The 25,714-nt window shown below is 32.7% G+C and overlaps 1 protein-coding gene across 1 annotated transcript; it reads left to right on the top strand.

Moving 5' to 3' along the window:
* Positions 1-1,969: 1,969 nt before the first annotated feature.
* Positions 1,970-22,347, top strand: LOC128994801 (uncharacterized). Its single transcript, XM_054419589.1, has 7 exons — positions 1,970-2,099; positions 5,320-5,443; positions 9,810-9,941; positions 13,333-13,463; positions 15,310-15,465; positions 20,836-20,954; positions 21,625-22,347. Exons 1-7 carry the CDS (start codon positions 2,043-2,045, stop codon positions 22,157-22,159), a joined length of 1,254 nt encoding a protein of 417 aa, XP_054275564.1. The 5' UTR covers positions 1,970-2,042; the 3' UTR covers positions 22,160-22,347.
* Positions 22,348-25,714: the final 3,367 nt, after the last annotated feature.

Raw genomic sequence — 25,714 nt, 5'->3', positions numbered from 1 at the left:
GTGTGGATTTAGAAAAAAAAAAACAGTTCAGTTTAAACGCGGCATGTAACTTAGATATTTATTTTCATACACAAACCATCTTGAATAAGAGAGAAAAAACTGTTATACACTAAACCTTTTGTTTTTTCATAAATACTCTTGACATTTACTTCAAACACTAGTATCAAACTTTTAAGAATTAAGTGCGTCTAGCTACAACTGGTATTGTATCTAAACCGACAAAACTTTATATTTAATTTTCCTTGTTCCTATGGAGTTGTTCAGGGATAAACGCGTTTAAATATAAGCTACTGAAATCACTCAAGTCCCTAAACCGATCTTCTAACCACCAGTCTCGTAAGACAATTAAAATGTACGTTTAAAATTTAACCGAGATACATTTAGGTGTGAAATAGAAAATATTCATTTGGAATAAACTCGAAAAACGTAGAAAAAATAAAATATTGAAAACCGATAAATAAATGTACTGTTATCAGGATTGCTCAGGCCACCCTGTTTGTAAGGGCGGATTGTTATCATTGTTATCAGTTAGCTGCATGTTCAGGCACGCTCGCCAGTTGCGGTCAACCTATTTAATAACAACAAACACCACCGATCCGTCCGTAACTACCCGAAACGACACGAAATCGAGCCAGATATTGCTGCTGAATCTGGTGTTCAATAGCCACACCACACCGGAAAATCGTATTCTCATTATGCATGGCGATTGCTGATTTTTCTGTACTAAACATTCAAATTTTTATTTAATGTAGCTTATCATACGGCTATCATAATTAAATTATTCATTTGAATTGAAATATTATTTACACAAACCACAATGATTTCGTTTCAGAAGTATAGGGATTTCAGTTACAAATCTCTTCCAATATTTTATTTATATTAACCACCCTCACTTTGCTCTTTAAGTGAGATATATAACCATTAACAATATTAGTGTTGATAGAATAACTACCATATAAAGTTGGGTTTCTACGTTCTGGTTCCTATTAGAATAGCTACCACATTTGTATCAATAAAGTTACCTTTGAAATTGATTTGTTTTACTTTTTGTAGGAAATATTGTAATACACACCTTTACGTGGTATTAATACCACAGTTTGTTTTGAGCAAAAATAGGCTGACAAATATCACTTGTAGTGACTGTAATTCCTATTATATTTAACTACCTTACTTTCTCCCGAAATGAGTGGATTACTGACAAACGAAGCCTTAGATTTTTCAAAAATGGAAACTCTATTTCAGAAGAAAACTATTAAAACTAGAGCTATGTGCTTGTGGAGATATAATCCTCTAATAAAAAACTTAATTGAGTCCCAACTGAAAAATAAGGTTTGGAAATCCATTTTTGTTTACTTAGCCAATTCAGAGTAATTGAGATTATCTGGATTCTTTAAAGGCGGGTATGTGTAATGTGTACAATTTATTGGTCATTTGACCAACTTTTAAACTATTGTAAGCAGAATTATCAAATTAATGTCCTTTTGGTAGTTTTATTAAAGGACCCAAAGTAAAGTTGACACTAAAATAGTAGGGCAATAATTTAGTCGTTCGGTGCACACTAGCTGCGCTGCACTGCTAAAAGCTTCACATTTTAATATAGGAATACAAATTCTATACTTGCAGTATTCAAAGTTATGGGTTTCAACTCCCTTTTTTCTACTTTCATTAATAATTTACTCTGATATTCTAGGCTTCTACGCTTCTGGAAACGTTACTTTAGGCTAGGCTTAGAGGGATAAAATCCATTGGTGAACTGCGGGATCTTAACCCGGGACCTCAGGTACCGAAATCCCGAACTTTACCATGGACCAACTCTTATTTATATTAAAAGGACAATAAAATGAAAACACTTAAGTTCTACATACAGTCTTGCAATTCTACAACACCTCTCGTCACAGTCTACAGTATACACGCTACCGTTGAGTCAGTAGCAGGCAAGTTTCCGCTCAGTAGTACAGACTCGAGAAGTCACAGATAACACACCTGACCCTGTATCGGAGCTGATAACCTATCAGTGGGTAGCCAGTGATGTCGCGGGCAAGATGGCGACTGTAAGTGCGCTCAGACCTGTAGCATGCGTCGCTGCGCTCAACTCGGCCGTGAGTATTTACTAAATCAATTATTGTCACTAGTGTATCCAAAAGTAGTTAAGTAGGTCAGTATTGGTTACGGAAACGTAGTTGGCTAGGAAACGGACATGATCACAATCTTTTTACCTTTTGATAAAGTTGAACGGTTATTTCTTTTGAACTTAAATTATTTTGTAATGCAGAATATAGAATATTTTGAATATTGTTGCTCTATGAATATAGAACATTTTAGGGAAGAATTACCAAATATATTAATTCCTAGAGTCTAGATATAATTTGCTTAATGATACATGACAATCTGTATGAAAATGTCAAAGAAATTTACAAGAACTGGATCAAATATTTACTCAAACGTCTTTTGATGTTCAATGATATAATACGAGTTTATCCAATTGTGTGAGATTGTCATTTTAATTTCGGTCACATATAGGTTGATCATGTCTAAGCATTTAGTTTACATTTGTTGACAAAATTGTTATATTCGGCTTTCGCAGTTTCACTTCTGTATGTAATTTTGTGTATAAACTTCAACTAGTAAACTAAGTCTGCTATTATTGCTGTTTTAATAAATATTGTTGTATTACAAGATAAAATTTTATGACACTGTGACCCAAAACATCAGCCAAGATAACTTCAGATTTAAGATTCAGATATGTTTTTAATAGGATCAGATTCCATTCAAAAAAAGTACTGAACTATTTTTGATAAAATTTAGAACTACTTCATGCATTGTTTTATCACCAGTGGGTTTCTATTGATTTAATAAAATACATTTTCAAGATTTTAAGATCTAATGAAACTAAGCTGAAGCTCAAACAAAATAGCATCCATAAATTATACTGTTATAGAGTTGTAGGTACAATAACAGAGTATTAAAAAGTCATTCCTTTATCACTGTGTTATTACAAATATCTACAACTACTTATAAAGTGTTATATGAGTAACAAGCATTTTTCATTGCAATTATTAAACCTTTGATAAACGTAACCGTGATAAAAGATTTGCTACAACTGAAATTTGAGAAAACGAATACAAGACTATCTAGTAGTATTAACATCATTCATAGTTTAAAAAGCTAAATAAATGCTATCCAAAATTTTATTTCTTACAATAAAGACATATAAAGTGCATAACTGATAAAACGATTAATCCTATATCATTCAGTACATTATTCGTAGTACAACGTTTCTCCTGGTGTTAGGGCCTATATACTCACCTAATATGATTTATTTACTATAATTATTATAGCTCGAAAAAATTGTTGGCAAGCTAGTATGTAAGTAACAAATACGCCTTTCCATTTATTACTTATGGATACAATATTCATCAAAACTACATCATACTAATTTTGATGGATTTTTAAACATAGCTTGTAGGCTGTAGCTACGACCCAACAATACCTCTTCCACTGATTACAGTACGATAACAACCACTCCTAAACAGGCATACTTGTGATAACACCAACAACAGTGGGATTACGGTGACGAACGGTTTATTGAGCAATAAACTCTCACAATTCTGAATCACCCGGGGAATTACACACTAGGTTAACTTATGACAAATAACAGAAAACTAATACCTGCCATGGAGTGTTATTCATACTCTCGGGAAGGATCAATTAATTGAGGTTGAAATCAGTTCACCAACAAGTGACTTTAAAAATGTCACTGGATAAAAGTCTTACAGCAGTTAAAATAGACAAAATTGGAAAAATAAAATATACCCTTGCTGTATAGTCACAGCTACGGTACTAACTCCACCCGAAGTAATTAAATGTTCGTTTAAAAGGCTTGCCTTTTAAATTCAAGGAAAAACTCACTTAAGAAATTAAATCTTGAAAAAAGGACTACTTACATTAGGGAGGGAGTCATCCAATTGGAGCCCAGAAGAGTATAATCAATGATGTTTGAATATCGAAGTAGAAATCTTATTTATAAACGGGCCAGCTGTTATAGATAAGTTTTTTATTAAATAAAATAGAACAAAGTTGATTTGCAAAAGTTGGATTCAATTCTTTTTTTGTATGATATTTGATGTGATATAAAAAATGCTATAGTTTGAAATAAGCTATTCTTATAATAATTACTGTGGTTAAAAAGTTGCGTATTTGACATAAGTTAGGGACTAATATCAGCTCAATTTAACTATGTCAATGTTTGATTTAAAACTGGATACAGTTCTAACGATAGGAATGGAATGTTAAGTTCTGACAAAGGTCGAAGTTGTGATCAAATGAAATGAAATGTCTTTATTGCTTTTAACATCATATAACATGCATTGCAATCGTCAAAATACTTATATTATAAAATAAGTAGCATATCATACAGTGCAAACCATGCAAAAAAACTCAAACTTAAGTTAGAAAGAACAAAACCATGCTTTCTACTCTACAATAAAACAATCCTGTTGAGGCAAACAAACCAATCTACTTACACAATAGGCATACCTTCAACTTAAAAAATCATTTCAAGACTGTCTGGGCATTTATTAATAAGCCATTTTTTAAATTCCATTTTGAAGTTTTTACCTTCTAGTTTCTTTATGGAGTTTGGTAACTTATTGAAAAAAAAATGTTCCCTTGACATTAGGGCTATTCTCTGTCCTTTTGAAATGTCTTTTCACTCTGAAAAATTCATTGCACTGTCTAGTGTTATGGTCATGCATTTGTCTTACATTAGCAATTAAAATACCAGAACTACAGCTAAATTTAACCAAACATATAACCTGGTATACATACATTGCGTACAAAGTCATAATGTTGTGTGACAAAAAAATGCCTTTGCTATGAGTCCTTGGGCTAACTTTTGCTACCAAACGTACAGCTCTTTTTTGTAACAGAAAAATTCTTTTGGTATAAGTGTGAAAAGAACCTCCCCACAGGACAAGCCCATAAGCTGGATATGGATACACCACTCCAAAATAGACTGACCTTAATGTTTCACAGTCCAAATAGTTTGAAAGTCTTCTTAGCAAAGAAATACCACTCAAGACTTTAGCACCAACAGTCTGAGGCAATCATGTTTAAAACGTACTTTCAAACAAATCCATGTTATGTAGTGGAGATTAAAATAGTTTTTTTAAACTGTTTTTTTTTTCAAATAGTATCATGTTTTAAGGCACTGTCAGCTATAGCGATGTTTTAATTGTGTAGAAACTACAATCTTTTTTTAAAATTGATTTGTGTCTATTGGTTCAAAATATATGTTTTATTGTTGGTTTGTTGTTGCAGGCCCAGGGGCTGGTAGGGGTGGTTCTAGGAGTCCTAGGACTATGTGTGTGTTTCTGCGCGCTCGGTTCTACCCCTCAGTCTTCGGGGAATGACTTTGGCCAGTACCTCACCTTCTACCTTCAAGGTCAAATCCAATCTTATTCTCATAGTCATAGGTTATAAGTTATTGTATTTGTAATACAAACAACATAAATTGTAACTATGTAGAAACCTTTTTTCTTACGGCCATTGGTTAACTGACTCTAAGGAAGTTATAAAATAATTATTAATAAAAGAAATCTTATTACCACAGTTTTAAATTAAAGGTTCTTTAGGGTTTAAAGGAGGCAGGTAAGGGTACATAATTGATTTTTAAAAAGCTAATTAATCAATATATTTTAATTGTACACCATTCAAGTAAACAACTTAATGTAGTTAAAACGTTAATCAAACAATTCTTGTACCTATAGTTAAAACATAAGTGAACAACCGTTCTACAGAAACAATAACATTTTTATTTCTTTTACGCGGATATTTTGTTCTTTTGTTCAGTTAAGACCTCATGTAATTTCAACCTCAAGGTTTCAACAGTCTAAACTTCTTGAAGGAAGGTAACTTAGAATTTATACATACCAGATAACAGCTCTGGTGGTCAATGATAATAAATAAAGTTAGAACATCAAAATAACACCGTGTGATGGATTCGGTGGTGTTTTAAGGACTGCAAAACTATGTGTGGTTATTGTATAAGACCTCAGACATGCCAAAATATTTTTGAACACTTATATTTTGATACACAAAGAAAATTACCACCAAAGAGCATTATATAGGTGTATGCAGGTATTAGCTTAGTATTATAACAATGATCATCAAGTGTATCGTCTTAGCCATAACTAGCATACCGCAGAGCTTAACAAGCTTATGGTTAACCTAATAGCTTTAAATTAAACCGCAGACTCAGCCTGGCTGAAGGGAACCCATCAACTGACCGCTGCTGTAACTGATACTTATTGCATGCAAGTAACCACTAATTATCTTTCAGGTATTTGTGGTCAGGTTGTTTGGTGTTCAAAACATGGGTAGACTATTTTAAATAGTACTTATCAATTATGTACCCTTACCTGCTTCATTTAAACCCTAAAGGACTTTTAACTTTAAATATACATCATATTATACAATTAAATAAAACAGGTATCAGAACCATAGAACTTTAGTAAAACTGCAGTAATAAGATGACTTTTGTTAAGATTTCATTTATAACTTCCTTATAATGTGTAAAACTCAATACTGTTCAGTACGTGGCACAACCTTCGACTCCGGTTTAAAAACTACTTAAAACAGCTAAAAATTAAAAACACATTTATTTGAAGAATTATTTTGTTGTTGTTGTTGTTATTATTATTACTGAGAGGAAGATCTCGATTACAGCCAAAGGTTTCCGTAACTAAGAGCCTCGACCCATTTGGTTTTTGGGTAGTCCTACAGCTCCTAATAGTTAGGCCTCGTATCACCAACTTACTGTATATCACAGCTAATAGTCATTGGTACCATCATTGAGCCCTTTAGTCAATGGTGATGTGCGATAGTAATATTTGGTCCCTTGAACACGCTTTAACCACCCTACGAGTGATATCCTCGTTTGATTGCAAGAGCATTTAACTAATTAATAGAAAAAATATTTTAAATTTATTTAATTGAATTTGGTTATTTTTGTAACGGCTATGATATTTAAAATGTGCGACACTCTATTTAACATGGCGAGCGATTGTTCAAAGAGGGATATAGGACTATAACGTAATGATTTTGTGATCATACTTTAAAAAATTTAAAGACTGTAATTTGTATTTAAATCTGATAAATAAATAAAAATTTAATTAGAAAAGGTATGGGGAATTTTAAGGAAAGGAAAGGTGTGAAAATATATTTGCACAGTGGATTTATTCGGACTTAGTGGCAAATATTATGCCAGTGAACCGTCAAACAATATCGGGTCCACAAACCACATTGCAATATTAGTTTGATGCGGAAAAACCACAACTTTTTAGCTGACGTTGAATTGAATGGTGGAGATCGGTCTGCTGGAATAGTTTTTATATTAATCACTGATGCATAGTGTGTATCAATTGATTAGGTGGTATATTTTGGATTAAGTTTTTATTGAAACATATCAAATTGATAAACTATTTGACAACACCTTAGTTTTATTGCTGGGTACTTTTAGCGATTTGCCCATATTTAAATAGGAAATTCACCTTATATGCTTAAAGAAAAGTTTAAGTAAAAACCTGATAAAGTAAATTGAAATTCGCTTAGTCTGCAGGTATGCCGTGACGGGGACACTTTTATTCTACGCGTATTACAACCAGAGGGCAAAACTGTTTTTAAAGTCATTAAGTCGGTATTTTTTTATTTTTATTCTAGCTAGAACCCCATAACAAACTGTAACATGAATAACATTAACGATTTTTTCACTGTATATTTTCTTGGAAGATTTAACAAACTGGACCTAAAAAGTAACATCTGACGCTATTATTGAAGCTGTGTTCTATTTGATGAAAGAAATTCCCATAACTTACAGTAAAATTACTAAAAACACTCAGTTTCCTAAATTAATACAAATTGAATATATTATGTTTGCTCAAATAGTACCAAAGATTGCCGATACGTTACTTGAAATACAAAAACAATTTCAAAATGTGTATTAAAATTCTACAATGACATAAAGCCTTTTATTAACCTCAAAGTTTATCTTACCTGTCTCTTATAGATAACCAGTTATCAAGTCATTTTCTATATTATAATTTTTCAACGTATTTTAAGCATAAAACAGAATAGAAAATAACTGAATTAATTACTTACTAAATTAGAATGGCAAGTTGTAAAAGTTTTAAGTCACTTTTGAATCGACAATATCGAAAATATTTGTATATTTGTATCAACACTCGACCTGTAATCGCTTTTTCCCGGAACAGCCACCAATACCAGTATTAATCTTGGCCTCTCGCCAAGGCAGGCTTACCTCTGTGTTTGTTCCGTGGTTATTTCATCCCCTTGTAATGTCCTCGATTTAGGCTTTATAACTGTAAAATACTGTATTGTAACGTATCCAAGCTGATCGTGTAATTTGAATATGCAACAAAACATGTATTGAAAAATCTGAATTTACCCTATGAAATGTTGAGCAGTTATTACATATTATGGAGTAGGGTAAATGTTAACGATTATCATTATAATTACTAGTAAAGTGTCTCTAGGGTCTAGGTAATAGTATGTAGTAAATTAAATTAGACAGCTGCAGCAAACTTGAAGTTTATGCAAATTTTCGGCTGTTTTTGTAGATTTTTACGAACAAACAATTCACAGCAATTTTAAATTTGCGTAATAGGGTCTACTGCTTTTATAATAACTGCTTCTATCACTTTGGTTTTTAATAATTAGAAACCCTATGAATGTGTAATAGCTCTTTTGCTATTTTGGTTGCTATGCCATTGAATTTACAATAGTACAGTGTACAATATAAATTTACAAAATTAATCGGTGTAAAACTCGTAGCCCTATCTCGTTTTGTAGTCATTTTGTACTATATACGAATTGGCGTTGATGTTATTTAAATGCAATGTGAATTACTCCAACTATGTAATAATAAATTCAGATGGTTCTTTTTATATGTTTTTCAAATTATATAAATGCCGACATTGTTGTGAAATATACGTTCTTGACAATAATGGCCATAACGTAACGATGTGATAGTACTTTAAATAATCGGGACCGTTTTCCTCGGGGAATTCAGTGGAATAAAAAACAACACTTTGAAATCATGTCATAAACATCCAGATGATTATTTTACGCCCGAGGGATAAAAAAAGAACAATTAAAAAAAAGAACTATTTCTACGTTTGTATTGTAAACAACTGTTTAGCTGCAATAAATTATATTTGTTTTGGTAGCTTGTATGAAAACACCCAATGTCTGTTTAGTTACTCTGACACATATTGCCTGTATTGATAGTGAGAGGTAAATGATAACGCGTGTTATCAACAATCCCCCCTCTCCTCAACAGCCATTGCAGCATATTACAAGAAACATATACGTTTTCAAGGTCGTTTATTAGATAATTTAGCGTTTGGAAATTTGAAAAACTTTTTAAATTTCCTCTATTTTTAACAGTTGAAAAATATTTGTTCTAATGCATGATTGGAATGATTCGTGTATTCTTACCGCTAAAAGTAGTGACACTATTCAGTAATAGCATTAGTATTATTTTTGATTAAGGAAAGACATAACAAATACAGTACTTTTGTATTTATATTTACATATATTTTTAAGTATTTGTACTTTAAAGTAAAAAAAAAAAAAATAAACATCCTTTTAAAAATTTAATCGAACAAAAATAGGTTCTAGTCACTGAACTTTTTCCATGTTTGTAGATTATGAATAATTGTTTATAACACTTTTTAGAAATTATGTTTTTCAGTGGGTACATCATGTTACTGTTGCAATATATATTTCAGGAGGGGAGTGCAGCAAAGTCACCACCGAACTGTACTCGGATCTCACCAGTCCTACAGCTCTCAGAGTCTGGCTCGCTCTCTCTCTCTTCTTCAGCGCCTCCATGCTGGCCAGTTCTCTGGCTCTTTTTATAGGTAATTATGAGTTTGTATTGCAAATATTAATCTATGACCTTGGAGAAATTCATTTTATGTTTACTTAAACTATTCCCCAAATAGTAGTGCACAATTATATTTGTTTAAAATATATATTTTTTTTAAACCAGCAGCCTTCTTAAAACTTAGTCCTTGTATGCGCTTTCAGCAGAACTACATATTGAATTCGTGATATTACACACGTTTCGTCTCAGAAACACACACATTCGGTCCAACTAACTGTAATTGCTTGTAGCAGGTCAGGCTGCTAAAACGCCAAGAGCCGGACCATCTAGTTTCTGATTGGCTGTGTGTTTGCTTGCCATTTGCTGGCATGTAATATTTCATCATAATTTGTTGCCACCTAATTAATATTTACAATCATAACGATAATTGACCATGAATTTCTTCTAAAGGGAAGTTGACAGTATTAGCTGTCAAAAGTAACTCACATAATTTTCTTTAGAGTACCAGGGGACCAAGCTTTTCTCGGATTGAATTAAACATTAAATGTATTATACTGGGTGGCGCATAAAGAACGCATGGATTTGAGTTGAGTGGTGAGAGCAATAAGAGCGTCCGTGGAGGGACAGGGCCTGGTTGTTTTGTAGGTTAGGGCATCCAGTTTTAGTAGCAATGGTGCAATCGACCTGGCGCATCGCGTTTTTGCTGTAGAACGTTTATTCAAAAATAATGAATCTTATATAACAGTTCAATGGTTCAAAACAAAACCCGATCGCAACACAATACTTTGTTGGGTAGCTTCTTTTCGCACAACTGAATCAGCTATGAAGCAGAAGTGGTTAGGTCGTCCTTGCACGGCACGAACTCCACAAAATGTCGACAGAGTAAGGACGTCTGTTATTCAAAGCCCTCGCCGCTACACTAGGCGATGCGCTCCAACTGTGTGCTTGTCTTGACGCTCGTTGCAGGGCAACCTGAAAGATGAGTTAAAATTTCATCCTTACAAAATTATGATCGTACAGAAGATTTATGAACGTGATTACGAACAATGAAAACTGTTTTGAGAGAATGGTTGATGTTCTTGCCACTGATGGCGTTTTGTTTATGATGTTAATGATGGAGCGCAGTTTCATTTGGATAGTTATGTTAATAAGCAGGACTGGCGATATTTGGCAGCAGAAGACTCAAAAAAATTGCATAAAAAACCACTACACGATTTGAAACTTAACGTTTGGTGTAACTTTCGAAAGTGGGAATTCTTGGGCCTTACCGTACTTTTTGAGGACTCGCGGAACGTACTTTGTGCAGAAAAGCCGTTGAACAGTTTAAACAGATTTAATTACTTTTGAATAAATGTTCTACCGCAAAAATGCGATGTACCACGGACCACTGCACCATTGCTACTAAAACTGGACACCCTAACCTACAAAACAACCAGGTCCAGTCCCTTCACTACGCTCCTATTGCTCTCACCACTCAACTCAAATCCATGCGTTCTTTATGCGCCACCCAGTATAAGTTAATTAGCTCAATTAAAAATATTGATTATGCAAGGAAAACAATATGAACAGATTTAAGATGATACAAAGAAAACATTTTAATACACCTTTATAAATACATAAGAGTAGATTGCAATAAAATAACCTGTATCAGTCGTATTTATTAACTTCAGCTACGAAAAAAACATTGACAATAGCATAGGTACTTTCAAGAGCTGTAGGGCGGAACCCAATTTTTTCCCAGCCCTGTGACTAACTCCAATCGATTTCTCGTGGCCAAATACCTCATAATATAAACAAATATAAAAAATCCTTTGGACGAAAATAAAAGTTTGTCCGTATATGTGCTTGTTTTAGGATAGGATAGGATAGGATCGACATCTTTCATGAAAAAGGTCTCTTACCGAAAAAAATAAACACCTATTGATGTCAAAGTATGTGGTCCACCAAACCAATCGTGTTAGACAACTACCTGAACAAGTCATATTCTCACATTTCAAAAATGAATCTAGCTTTGATTAACATTGCATGTGTCTTGAGAAAACTTTATTAACAGTAAAAATTGTAAAATACAGAATGTGTTGGTAAATTAGGCATATGGTTAGTCATGTTTGTTCTGTGGCTAGTTTGAGGGTTCATTGTTGTATTGTCGTGCCTGATTAAATCATACTAATTCGTACGACTTCACAACGTGTACAATAAATAATTAACCATATCAGAAACGGGTGCATGCTTACTCCCTAAAAATAATTTAAAATTATTTTCTCACCATTTTCTGAATATTTACGTTAATAAATGTAATGGACAAATCAATAATACAATCAATAACACATTATTTGATTTGGCAATTATTTTTATTTTAAAATGCGGCAACCTGAAAATTATCATTATTATGGAATATCATTAGCATCAGAGTGCCTTTAAATTATTAACCCTTGATAAAGATCGTTAGAGCTGATTTTGGGACATTTAGATTTTAATTATTTTACTGATTAAAATATTGATATGATATATTACAATTAAAATATGAATAACAAGAGAAATTGTAATCTATCAACTATGTTTTTACTTATAGTATCAACAAGTTCGAGTTTCTAAACATATCATGACATTTTGACAATTGGTGTTTAGCCCTGTACATATCCACATAAACACAGACAGTCATCACCATAAAACTACCTTGAAACAGGGGGGAACAAAACGAATATTTCTTCTAAACCCAAATCTTGATCATGCGGACGTCGAGTTTAGTGATAAAAGGTGACCTATTCACTAATGTATAGCTGGAAAATATATGTTGTGATAAACAGTAAGCGATGGACATAACCCACAAGTTTCTGTATTGTTCATTGAGTCAGGGGGGATGTGCAAATATAAACACGATTAAATCATGGTTATTTTATAATTTAATTGTTATATGTTCAGTGATGATACAAACTTCTCTAATTTATAACCATAATGTACCATAATGTCTGCATTCAAACGTTTTGTTACCAAACAAAAGTCTTACTCTTGCTAAGCTTGCTACGAAACCCTTAAATGGGAAAGACCTCTAGACACTATAACATAACCAAAGAAGATGATCGGTCTCACATAATGTAACTTTAATAACTTGTTTGTTTTCAAAACTTGAACTTCTAAAATATATCTTAATCACCAACTATTTAGTCCAAGTGGATAAAAGGCAATAATCTATTTGGCATAAAGTATATAATCCTATGTCATTTAAAACAAATTAAAATACTTGATTTTAAAACTTACTTTAACGAGGTAAGTGTGACTTCTTCGGGAAATATAAAATGAAGTAAGGTCTCCAGTATATTTGTAAAATGCTCAGGTAAAAATGTAAAATGTATTTAATATTAGGTCCGATGAATGACAAGTAGTCAATTGATTATTTGTTTTTTGATTATTGGTTTACTTCACAGCTGTAGCTAGACGATGGTCAGACGAGAAGCTCCAGATCACACTGGTGTCTTGGCTTTTCATCAACACCTTCACGGCCATCGATGACGTCATTCTAGCATACGTCTTTGGCAACGACTACACCACCGCCCGTGTAAGTAGTAAGAATTCAGATCATAGTTAAATTTTCTTACTGATCCAACGAAATCGTCTGTTTGCAGAGTCAAATATCGTGAATACAACAAATGCAGAACTAACTTTTGATTGTAAAATACTTACTTACTACTGAAAATAGTCATAATTTGACTGTTAGTATTAACGTTGACTGTAATTAACAATGGTAAACATATTAAAAGTATGTTAAAATGGCTGATTAATTCGACCAGTTTGTTTTGTATGTTGTAGTTTTTTTGAAATTTGTTAAATTTGTTTGTAATAGATCAGTCCAAAATTTGGTCTTGATGTTCCACGTCAACTTGTTGTTGGATAGACATCGTTGATTATTTGTCCACTGACGAATGCATACGGGTCTAGAATTAGCCCTGCTTGGGTTTAATGAACAGTCAAACTTCTGTTGATATTGAAAATAACAAAAAATATTCAAACTGACCATAAGTACTACCACTAAACAATTAATTGCGGCATTTAAATGAAATTAAATAAAAAAAATAAATAAAAGAATCAGGATCAATCAAAGAATTTAGAGAGTAAGTGTATATACAGTAATTAATGTTGGTAGGATAGTACAGTAAGTCGTGACGGTGATCGAGCTGGTCTAGTGGTAGAACGTGAGGCTTAGGTGTCCGAGGTCCCGGGTTCAAATCCCACCAATTACCAATGCATTTTATCTACGTGATAAAGCCGCAAACCTCTAGAAGCAGCCTGAAGTAATGTGTAAAATAGTTACAGGTAGAACTTGCGTCCTAAGATTTGAAGGTGGGACATAAAAAAAAGAAAAAGTGTATTTTTCTTTTATAAAAATGCCAATTTAATGATTTCCATGTAAAAGTTAATCGTTGCAGTAAACATAGCCAAACACAGACTGTTCTTCAAACTAAACTAACAGAAATGCATGAAATAATTCAATTATCAAGATATGAAACACAAGTTAGTTGCTTCAAACCAGCTTTGTACAACGCTCTAGTTAACAAGGGGCGCGTTTAAAGTTTAATCCAACTGGAAGAACATGTGATTAAAAGCTCGTCAAGTAGTTGCATTTTGGCTTGGAAACTAATCTGTGCTGCTATTGTCTCGTTCAGTAGTGTTAAACAGGTTTGAATTAAATCTTGTAAAGGTTCTGCTTGTCAAAGTTTTTACTAAGTTAACAGCAGAAAGCGGCTGAGCTTTGTTTGAGTCACTATTATTTTCTCAGAGTAGACATTGTTTTATTAACTTTAGATGTGGGCTCACATTTACTTAGAGAAACGACCAAATTTGATATTAGTTTTATAGTTTCGTTTTTATTGGACAATATGACGTCCAATACCTTTAATTCAAAACTTAAATTCTTAGAGTTTTGAAAATAAAACATTCTTTTTTATCGATCAGTAGTATTACTTTCATTTTATAAACTCCGCCATCACTTAGCTGTAAGTAGGTTTAAATAATCATTCTTGATTACAAATCAAGAACTACAAACGTGCACCATGTATACAAAGCGTTACTTCTAATCAATTTAATTTTAACTTGACAATTTGGTGATGAATTTTACCTCCATTCTACCTTATAGAGGGGAATTCAGGACCTTTCCCGTTAATTAATTATCACGATGTTTTTCCCAGGTTAAAAGTTATAATTATATACTACTTTTGTTTAAGATTAAGTTATTATTGGCTAGGTTAGGTTAAGCTAAGTTATGGTAAAACCAAGGAACAACTTAAAACTTCAGTTGTGAATTGTATAAAGGATTTAAAGTACGGAAAATTTCCAGAATGCGTCTATTTCACCTCCTTTGACCTAATTGCCTCTGACTACAACATGTATTTTCATGTCTACTCCAGGACAGCACCTCTCAGCGCGACTCCCTGGGACCCCTGACCCTCTTGCTCGTGACTCTGGTCGTCGCCCGAGGGGTTTATCTCTGGCTTCTCAACCTTGTGTTCATCTTCTACCTGTTCTCTACCGCCCGCGCCCTCCACAAGTACTTGAATCAGCAGGTAAGGAACGAGCTGCCCAAGTAGACATGATTTGTTATTAATTTTTAATAGTTAGACAGGTTAACTGGTTGTATAGACTTAGCTCTATATTGACTGGGAAGGGCACCTTTCGTTATAGCTATCCAGTCTAGATTTTTTTAGTCTAGGAGGATTTCCTTCAGGAAAAGGACTTTGGTAAAAGACTCCTCATCTCCATGGGATGTACAAGAACCGTAAACAGAGAAAGTGATATGATTTAGAAAAAAGAAAAACGTTGTTGCGACCAAACATACTGGGGTTTAGTAAATAATTACAAGAAATAATTTGAACCAGTTAAACATTGTTCCAGCAGATGAATATTAAACATATTATAACATAAATTTTCTCGTATAATGTGGCACATTTGGATGAAGATGTTTTCATTATTGATGGGTCTTCACTGTGAAAAATGCTACTCAATGGTTGGTATACATATGAATAAAAAGTGGGAAAAAGAACTCTGCAGAAGAATAAATTTAAAGTATGATAAAGTCATCAACAACTTTAATGATGTGATAACGGAGAAAAGCTCATCCCTGGACAATTATAACATTGCTACATGAAGTAAGTCAGTCCGAAACAATTTCACTCAAAGAAGTAAAGCGTTGTCTGTTTTCAGCTCCCGGTGATCATGCTCTGGTTCACTCAGTTGCTAAGCTGATAAGAATTTGAGAAATGGAAAATGCATTGCTGCTAAATTCAAATGTAAATTCAAGGGACTTGAAGATGTGAAGTCACAAAATGTGCAAGTAGGTGGTTGTGCTACACTGAAGGTTGGCTTGCAGTACATCTTCTACTTAGTAACAAAAGAGTTTAGTTACAATAAGCCGACCTATCACTCTCTTCAAAACTCACTCAATAGTCAAAAGGAAAAATGCATTGAACATAATATTATTAAGTTGGCGATGCCACGTATCGGTTGTGGACTGGATGGACTTAATTGGAGAACAGTTAAGGAGATGTTCACTAAAACATTCAACTATCTAGACTTGATGATTAGTATTTACGAATTTAATGTAAAAGGCTTGGCTGAATAGAAGATGGGTAAAACAAACTTCCAGCCTTCAACGTCACTCAAGCCTCATCCTCAGTATTCAACGGACGTTTCACTATATATCAACATAGATTTCAAGCTACCCACTACTTTTACATTTACATTAACATTTACGTTCAATCATTGACTATTGGCTACTGAAGTTTAATTCAATTTGCATCTTCCCTCTGGTCATAAAAAAAACATTTATTTAAGTTGTATGTAAAAAATGTTGCTATAATGTCAATGAAATTTTCCGCTGGCTGTTGAACGGTTTCTATTGGTTTTGTGTTTATAAACTATTTATACCATTAATGTTTTGTACAAAACGAATAAAGGATAATTTGATTTGCCGTTATAGATAAAGTACGGATAGGAAATATAAGTTTAACGCCATAAGGCAACAAAATGTCATTAAAAGTCCTTTTTAGGTTTGTATGGTTGAATGCAATTACTAGAAGTTTACATAAGTTTAAGGAAAAAATTGCGATTAATTTGTTAAGATACTTGTATGGCAGCCTTATACGCCACAAACCTCTAGTCAAGTTTGTCAGATTTGGGTTAAACTGATAAAACAACCTATATTGAATGTGATTCATTTAGTCAGTAATCATAAAATAATCTGTACAAGATAACCAGTGAATTGCCAAGTTTCTTATCTGTAAACTATAATTTCAAAGAAAACATGAATTGGCTAACATTGAGTCCATTTAAGTGGCTTATTGCATGTTATTTTTAGTGATGGATGGTTACACCATCCCAATGTATTTCAACAATCGTAACTGTACACAAAAGTTAAAAAAATGGCATGTAGTGGAAATGTTATTTTTCTACCATTCTCTAACGTTGGATTTACTACATAAGAAAAGTCAATACATAACTCATCTCATTTCGCCTAAACCTAAAATTGAACTCCACTTGTATTTGTAACGAATTAATAGAATAAGCTCAGCTATTTCGACGTAAATAAATAATTATAAGTATCGATGTGACAAATTAGTCTAACATGTATAACCTAATTCGCACTATTCTTTATTCATTCAACCTATAACGTAATTTAATTATTAGAAGAGGTTGCTATTGCCTTATTTTAAAATGTCCCTAACAACATTGGTATTTGCGTAAACGGTAATCTTTAACAAAATTAATGGAATTCTGTCTGAACATTTCTTATGAGCTTAATTTTGATGGTAGATTAGATGTAATTTATTAATCATTTTTCAAAAGCTTTCAATGAAGTTTATCACGATATCTTTATAAACAAGTTATTAAAATTAGGATTTGTAATGTTTTTTTTTTCAACGGTCCCACGTCTAATCGCCCACAGTTTGTATTAAATCTTATTTTCCTCTGTTTATTTTAGTTTGTATTGTCTAAGTAATATAGGGATCTAATTTAGGACCAGTGCTTTTCTTAATGTTTAATAATGATCTCCTTAGCTGTGATTGAGATCATTGACTGCATATGTTTATTATTTCCTATGGTTTGATAATATTTAGGGGAATAAAATGCTAATGAAGACATTTAATTATTATAATACCATAAACAATAGTTTTTGTCTATGGTAATACTCAATCAACTAGCTCAATTCCTGGTGATCCGCCAATAAATTCTCTCTTAATGTTAATAACTGTTTTGCCATGTGGTACTCTAGAAGAAGAGTTTTTTGGGTGTCAGTTCTATTGGGAACTCACCATTGAAATCAGCCAAAACCTATTGAGGATCTAGGGGTTTTTGTTTTTTCTTTTAATTTCTTTGGACATATTCATCGTTTGCTAATAGATTCCTATAAGCTTTTAGGGTTTATTAAATAAAAATTTATTACAATTTAACACAATAGAACCAATTTTGCATTTTTTCAGACTCTTATACGACGTATATAAGAATATTGTGCTATAGTCTGATATTCAATCCATAAATCCGAAAGTTTCTTCGTTTTTTTTTACTTTGAGATTTTTTCATCCACGTCCCATTGATTTTACTACTAATAATTTAAGAAGCCTTTTTTCTATTCCTTAATTGTCACTGAGAAGGAAGTTATCCAATATTTGATTTGTTTATAAACGTATTAATGGTACTGTTAATACTGGAGTTTCACTGGAAAATAAACACTTCCATGTGCCCAGTCTTATCGTTATAACTTACAATAAATTTTTACTGCCTGGATGTAGAACTACTCATTAACATGTTTCATTGGTCGTGGGTTTAATTCCGACAATGTAGATTTATTTAGTGATATGTTGAATTTATTCTTGTAGAAATGTAGCAATATTTTCGTTTAGTTTTTATCTTTTGTTCTATGGTTTGGGAGTACAAATTAAATGGTAAAATTATACGGTTTAAGTGGTTTGGGTTTTATATTTCAATTTGGACTGTTACATATTAATACTCATGGTTAGCTTTTAGTATAGTTAGTTACTTATGTTTTGAGTAATAATAATTTAGTTAAGATAGCTGTATCGGAACATTTTTCTGTAGCTGTAAAATGTCATTATCATCAAATAAATAAATAAACAACTTTTATATAATTATTTGTTCATCCTTAATCCAGTGTTTTACACCAAAATTATTGACGTAAGCATTTTATTCATACTATATTTTCAAACTCGTTAAGCTGGTAACGTTTTTTTGTAAAGTGATGTGATTTAGTAGTAACATAATAATGTTCCTATCATCGCGAGAGTTACTGTATTAAAAACTAGGTTTTTTATGACGGGAATAACATATTTTATAAGTTTATTTTTTGTGTGAATGGGTACGGCGTTTGAGGTATTATTGCGGACAGTTGCATAAGTGGATTATTGTGTCCATCTTTGTTCTTACCTATTATATTCAGATTTCGTTTTTGTTTTGTGCATGTTGTTCTGACTACCATACAGTGTAAGGTTATCCTATGTGTTTTCAAGCTTTAGCTGGGTTTGTTTACTAATATGTATTAGGTTCTCACCTGAAGATGGCATCACATTGCAGATCCCGTAACGTCATACAATTGATTTACTTAACACGTGATTGAAAATGTCCTCATTAATTCCTCAAACACTATAGAATAAAACATTATAAATCAATATCATTTTCTATGGCTCTAATTCAGGAAGCAGCTCGATGAGAGCCTGACTTTTGTCCTGAATGTGCGGGTTAAAATACAGCCTATCAGTAAAAGCAAATGTAATTTTCCATGTACAATTGTTGGGACACACTAGTTTTGAGCCTAGTCTTAGTTATAGAGCCAATTATCAAATAACAAAGATGAGTTTTTAAAGTCAGAGAACTGTCTTATATTGGATATCAAGATATCCCTTTACGAAAACTATGCAATGTTTTTTAAATAATCGTTAACCCATAAAGTGCTTTAACGTTTACAAATAAAACCTGGAAATCAAATGATTCAAACAATGAATATTAAAACAACCGAACACTTCAAAAATGATTGTTATTATGAATAAACAACAAAAAAAGTTGTCTAAAACCCACGAAGGGGAAAGAATCCAGGAACTTTTCCATTAATCTTGAAAGAAAGAAGCTTTGCCGTAGTTTTCAATAATTAATTCAACCAATCTGAAAGCATTACCAATGCAAGCCCCTTGGATAAAAGGGAAATACCTTCCTTTTCACTGCAATCGATTCAGGCCTGCTCATCCCTTTTAAGCCGGAATGTTATTGTTATCTTTACAATTCTATTTCAACACAATTTGCCCGGCTCGATTGTAAAAACCGGAATTACAGGGCCGTTCGTTGAGGAATAATTAATTGGAAACAATCACAAAAGGTCAAATTTCGTAATTCGTTATAATATTATACAGGACACTATATCTGTACTATTAATTAGTTTTTGAATGTTTTATGTATTTTACAGTGACTATAATGATGAGAAATTGCAACAAATACACTGACTTAACGTTTGGAAATATTTTGTAACATTATAACATTCCATTATATATTAATTAGTTTAATAGATAAATACGGTATTTTTCTATAATTGGTAAGCTCTGTATTTTTATGTAACCGTTTTCACCATAGCGTGGATATTTATTCTTTCCTGAGGGTTTTAATTTATTCTAAAAAAAAATTTAAAAGAATGCTTTATGATTTTTACGTTTGACATGGCTTGTTATAATGTAGTTGTATGGGTTTGTATGCAAAAATGTAATCATGTAAGTCTTATATACCCTTCACGAGGTACTAAAGGACTGTAAAAACTGAAAATAGAAGAACACTATAAATACACTGTATTTTAACAAACTAATGCCCTCCAAAAAAACATAACAAGTCATGTCTAATGCTTAGTCATGCAATGTTACAAATAATACATTATTTTATAGGGCCCGAATCATGATCAACAGCCGATAGAGAGGTGGCCAACTTTGGATGACTTTGGTAAAACAAAGACCGCTGATATTGAACGCACCCCTACAGCGATCAACCCCCGCCTCACAGACAGGTTGAATAACAATTTTAACTTATACAATAGCTATAACTCTAGGCAGTTAGAAGATTTTATATATTTTGAGTATATGTAAGGTTCAGCTAAAATGTTAATAAATGGTTTTGATTGTCTGCCAATATAAAGTAGTCTACTCATTAGATGAATTCAAAGATGGAAATACGGAAGGCACTAGGAATATAATTTATAGTAACATTATTAGATTTACAATGTTCAATTTGGATGTCAATGCAATTCAAAATCACCTTTACAGTGAACCTGGAGCAGTACACTCCATTTTTAAAATGAAAAAGTCTTTGTATATCATTCATGATCCAAAAAGTTGAATTTTCTCTTTGCTTGTATGTGTATTTGTCATATTGTACATAAATAATTGGAAAATATTTCATCCAAGCTATTTCTAAAGAAACTTAGTTGACTATAAGGCATGATTATAAAATGTAACGTTTCAAATAAAATGTACACGTGGTTTAACATTTTACATAGCCTATTAATGAACTGTGTGTCATACTTATGTCTTACATTGAACAGTATTACTGTAGTAAATGAAGCTTGTAGTAATAGTGTCATAATTTGTACGTATGACATTTATTCACGATAAATTGCGTTTTTATCACTAACTCCTATAAAATCCGAAAAAACCACTGTTATCTTTTTACCTTTTAAGGATGGACAGCACGGACTCCAGGTACCCAGAGTATTCCGCCATGTCCCGCTGGCCAGCGCTGAACGGGGAGCCAGAGACCATGAGGGAGTCCCGTAGAGACAGCCACAGAGAAGGGAACCACCGCGAGAGAAGGCCGAGATCAATGAGGGAGCCGAGTTTCAGGAGACAAGATGGTATAGACAACCCAGCCTACGACACTAGCGACATCTACTACCTACGACTCCAGAGTGACAGAGACTACGACCGTAGAGACTCTAGAAGAGATTCCCGAGAGCACGCGAGGTCCAAGAGGGAGGTTGTGGGAGAATCAACGTCTGGGCAGTACAAAACAACAATCCCTCCTCCTCCAGTCAGCCCTTCGTTTACCCCAGGATATGACGAGGAGAATGGCATAATCATACCTCCCATAGACTACCTAGATCCACCCGAGGAACAACCGGGAAGTCGTCCTCTAACCCTCCAAGAGGCAATCCGAGATAAGACTCTGAGACTGAAGAAAGTCCCGGAGGAGTTGAAGAGAGGTATACAAATGTAAAACTTTGATTCCTAAGCGAAAAAATGTGATAAGTATAAATTGAATGTTCATGGGTTGATATTATTATCAAGTCAAATCCAGCTCGATTACTGTTTTTACATGTAACAGTTTTCAATTTGTTTGAATGGATTTTAAGATGATTGTTAGTTTTATGTATTCTCTTTGGAAATTAAATACATTTATTTTTCTTTGTTGTTTGTTTCGGACCCACTTGAACAGCAAGTATATTTTAAATAAATGTTTTATGAATTACTTGTACAGCATCCTTAATATTCACATTGATATTTTAGGAGAAATAAAAAACCAACTAATGTGTTATGGTAAATAATGTCGAACACTTGTGCGTAAAAAGATGTATACTTCTTTACAAGCCTTAAGAAATATAATGTAACCTATGAACACTCTGTATTTATGTTATAATGAAAAATGAGTAAACAATTCAAACCGACCTTAAAACAGTACAATATACTTTTAGAAATTGCTTTGTTCTACTGATTTAATGAGTATTTTGTTATAAAAAAACTAAATGATCAATTATGGAGATTATTTTAAGATCATTGATGAAAATGTTTCATAATAAATGAACACTGATCAGGGGGAAAGGAAAATCTGATCGAATTCCAACCAAAGTTTGGAACTCAGCTTGCTTCTGATTAAACAGTTCTTCGTCTGATCCAGCTCTATACACATCCCCAATCTCACTTTTAGAAAAATGGGACTAACCAAACCTAAATTTCTTGACCTAACTTTTTTTGGTGAAAAGTTTACTTCCGCTATTAAGTAATTATTAATTGCTTGAAATTAAGAATATTATAGAAAATAACCGTTTTTAGAGAATGTTGATTGTGTTTTGCTTAACATAGTAAATTAAAAATTAGACATTGAGGATGGCAAGAAACTATTATTATACACGAATGAATGTATGCACATGATGTTTCCTGTGTAAAGATACAGCATTAGCTTCTTAACAGTGTCAGATCACGGCACATATTTCAAGTCTGCATTAGAATGACATATTTAGGGTCAGAATAGAAACTTAAAGGCTTGTCAAATGTTGAAAATGTTATGAATTTTCAGATGCCTGAAAAGTAATAATAGTATTAGACCTAATACAATACAAAACTTTCGTTTGAAAATATAATAATGAAAAAGTTGAGTAAAAATGGCACTTTCTATTATACTCAAGCGTTGATGTAGGCTATGCACATGGCGAAAATCTATTTAGTTCCTTCGTATATATTAAAAATCGGGACTGGCTACAGAGCCTTATAGATTGTCTTAAAACTGGACACAGCTATCCCTCCCTCATCATTGGGCTTTAAATAAATTATTTCGATAATGAAACAAATGGTCTTAATCAGTAACAAAGCTACACATACCATCTCACTCTATTCTACACTCATACTTTACTCATAACTGGTTTTAAATATGCACCTAGGTGGTGTCCTCATTTCAGTTGATAGCGATAATAATAAAAAGAACTACAGTTGTTCACAAACCTTTATTAGGAATTTAACTTTATAAGTTGTAATCTATAATCTGCTTAACATTTTCACTTGGCGAAGAAGTTATCAACTTAATTCTCATTAATAATACTTGACTGGTTGATAGGATTAAAACGAATAAGCCTCTTATAACCTAACCAAGTTTATGAAAAGTTATATCAAAACCGTTAAACATTAATACACTGTATTAAGAAGAGTAATGTTAACAGACTGTCAATTTTGAGTTAAATAGTAGCCAAATAATTTGATAAAAGTTCCTGATATTAGTAGTTGTTAAACAGCACACACTGTTTCAAAGGGTAATTTTTAAATGAATTAATATGTGCTAAAAAAAAAAATATTAATTGCATATTTTTAGGAGTATACTACATTACGGAGATGGTAAAAACGACTTTACTTAACCGTAATAAAACATAAACTGCTACAATTGTAAAATACTATAAATCACTATATCTACTACATACATTATTATGTGATGCTGACCCTACTAAAGCTTACTTCAACCTAAAGGACTGTTCACGCCGGCGTAGCCAGACAGATGAATTCGACATGTTAATGGTGAGCTAGGTCCATTTTTAATCACAAAAATCTACTGACTTTCCTTGAATTTGAACCTACGCCCTTTAAATTTCAGGTAAGCATTCAACTATTACCAAAACTACTAGTTTTTACTATGTCTGTTTGGTAGTGCGGTTACAATAGCCTACTGGATCAAATAATTTGACACTGTTCCTCCATTATTTGAACGATTATTGCAACATTTTATTTGATTTACTTGTCTATTTCATGTACGAAGATTGACAATAGTGGAGTGAGTTTGAATATTGTGGTAGATCTCAGGGCTTCAGAGCACGTCATTAAAATCCCGCCAATCACCAATTGATTTTATTTATGTGATAATGCCGCAACCTTTGGAACTATTCTGAAGTCATGTGTAAAACAGTTCCAGGCTAAAACCTAGAGTGTTATGATATGAAGGTGGGACAACAAACAATGTACAACAACACTGTCATTGTAAGTTTTAGAATTACAGCTCTTCTTGAAGCTCCCCAAGTTCATACGTTGAGCTGAAGAGAAGCAATTTATCGATTGATCTTCATGGAAGCAACGAAGAAAACCACAAGGGTCAGAATAAACCAGTTTTCATTAGCAGTTTTCAGTGCAAAAAATAACAAAGATGTAAATTTCATCGATTGTTTATATTTTGTAATCAATAAAAACAGGTAGGCCTACAATTACTACATATATTTACTTTTGCACTGGCGTACCTTACATGTGTTACGTTAAATATTATACATACATAGATGTGTCGATCCTATTTTTTTTACCTTCGTTATATAAGGTAAGCTTCACCCCATTGCACCAACTTCCTTGACACGTCTTATTTGGAATAAATATCTAAGCACTCACTATGCTTGGGTATAAAACAAGAAGAAAAACTTATCCAAACAAAAATGGAAAATAATAATATCTATCTATAAAATACGTAATATAGTAAACGACAACAAATATTTTAGCTTGAAACTCTTAATAACAGTTCTGACAAAAATAAAACAAACAGACAAATCCAACCAAGCATGGTATGTAAATTATCTTGGTCGTTTTCGCCTTCGTAGAATTATTTAATGTTATCTTAGACATTGCGATTAATTCTAAAAAGAAACCATAGCTCATGTAAATGATTCTTTAATAAATAACTACTGGTATTGTTATAGTGTATATAACATTTTGTTATTCAACAGTGAATATTTTGTAGAAGAGTGACACGTCTTCATTAAACTATAAAATTAAGTTATATTTGAATCCAGTTATGAATGTTTATAAACTTTATATAATGTAACGAATTATAATTGAATTATGACGCCCGTGTATTGTATGCATGTTTGGTTACAATCCTTCCTTTTGGTGACTATTCAAATACAGCTTATCGGAGCCTGCTGTAAATATTCGTAATTGAAGTGGTCCCAATCTTGGTCAAGGAAACTTACTTTAATTTTGCCTATAGGTATTGAACTATAGCCATTTCCTTTTAAGGTAACAAGAATGATTG

This window comes from Macrosteles quadrilineatus, unplaced genomic scaffold (genome assembly GCF_028750875.1).
Source record: "Macrosteles quadrilineatus isolate MER2022 unplaced genomic scaffold, UCM_ALF_1.0 Scaffold_5__1_contigs__length_97177068, whole genome shotgun sequence".
NCBI lineage: Eukaryota > Metazoa > Arthropoda > Insecta > Hemiptera > Cicadellidae > Macrosteles > Macrosteles quadrilineatus.
This window is presented reverse-complemented; position numbering and strand designations above follow the sequence as displayed.

What these genes read in the sequence shown, in the direction of transcription:
- LOC128994801 (XM_054419589.1), top strand. Translation starts at nt 2,043, where the DNA reads ATGGCGACTGTAAGTGCGCTCAGACCTGTAGCATGCGTCGCTGCGCTC. An exon ending in TCGCTGCGCTCAACTCGGCC is followed by an intron (nt 2,100 to 5,319) that starts GTGAGTATTTAC and finishes TTGTTGTTGCAG; the next exon opens with GCCCAGGGGCTGGTAGGGGT. An exon ending in AACCCCCGCCTCACAGACAG is followed by an intron (nt 20,955 to 21,624) that starts GTTGAATAACAA and finishes TTACCTTTTAAG; the next exon opens with GATGGACAGCACGGACTCCA.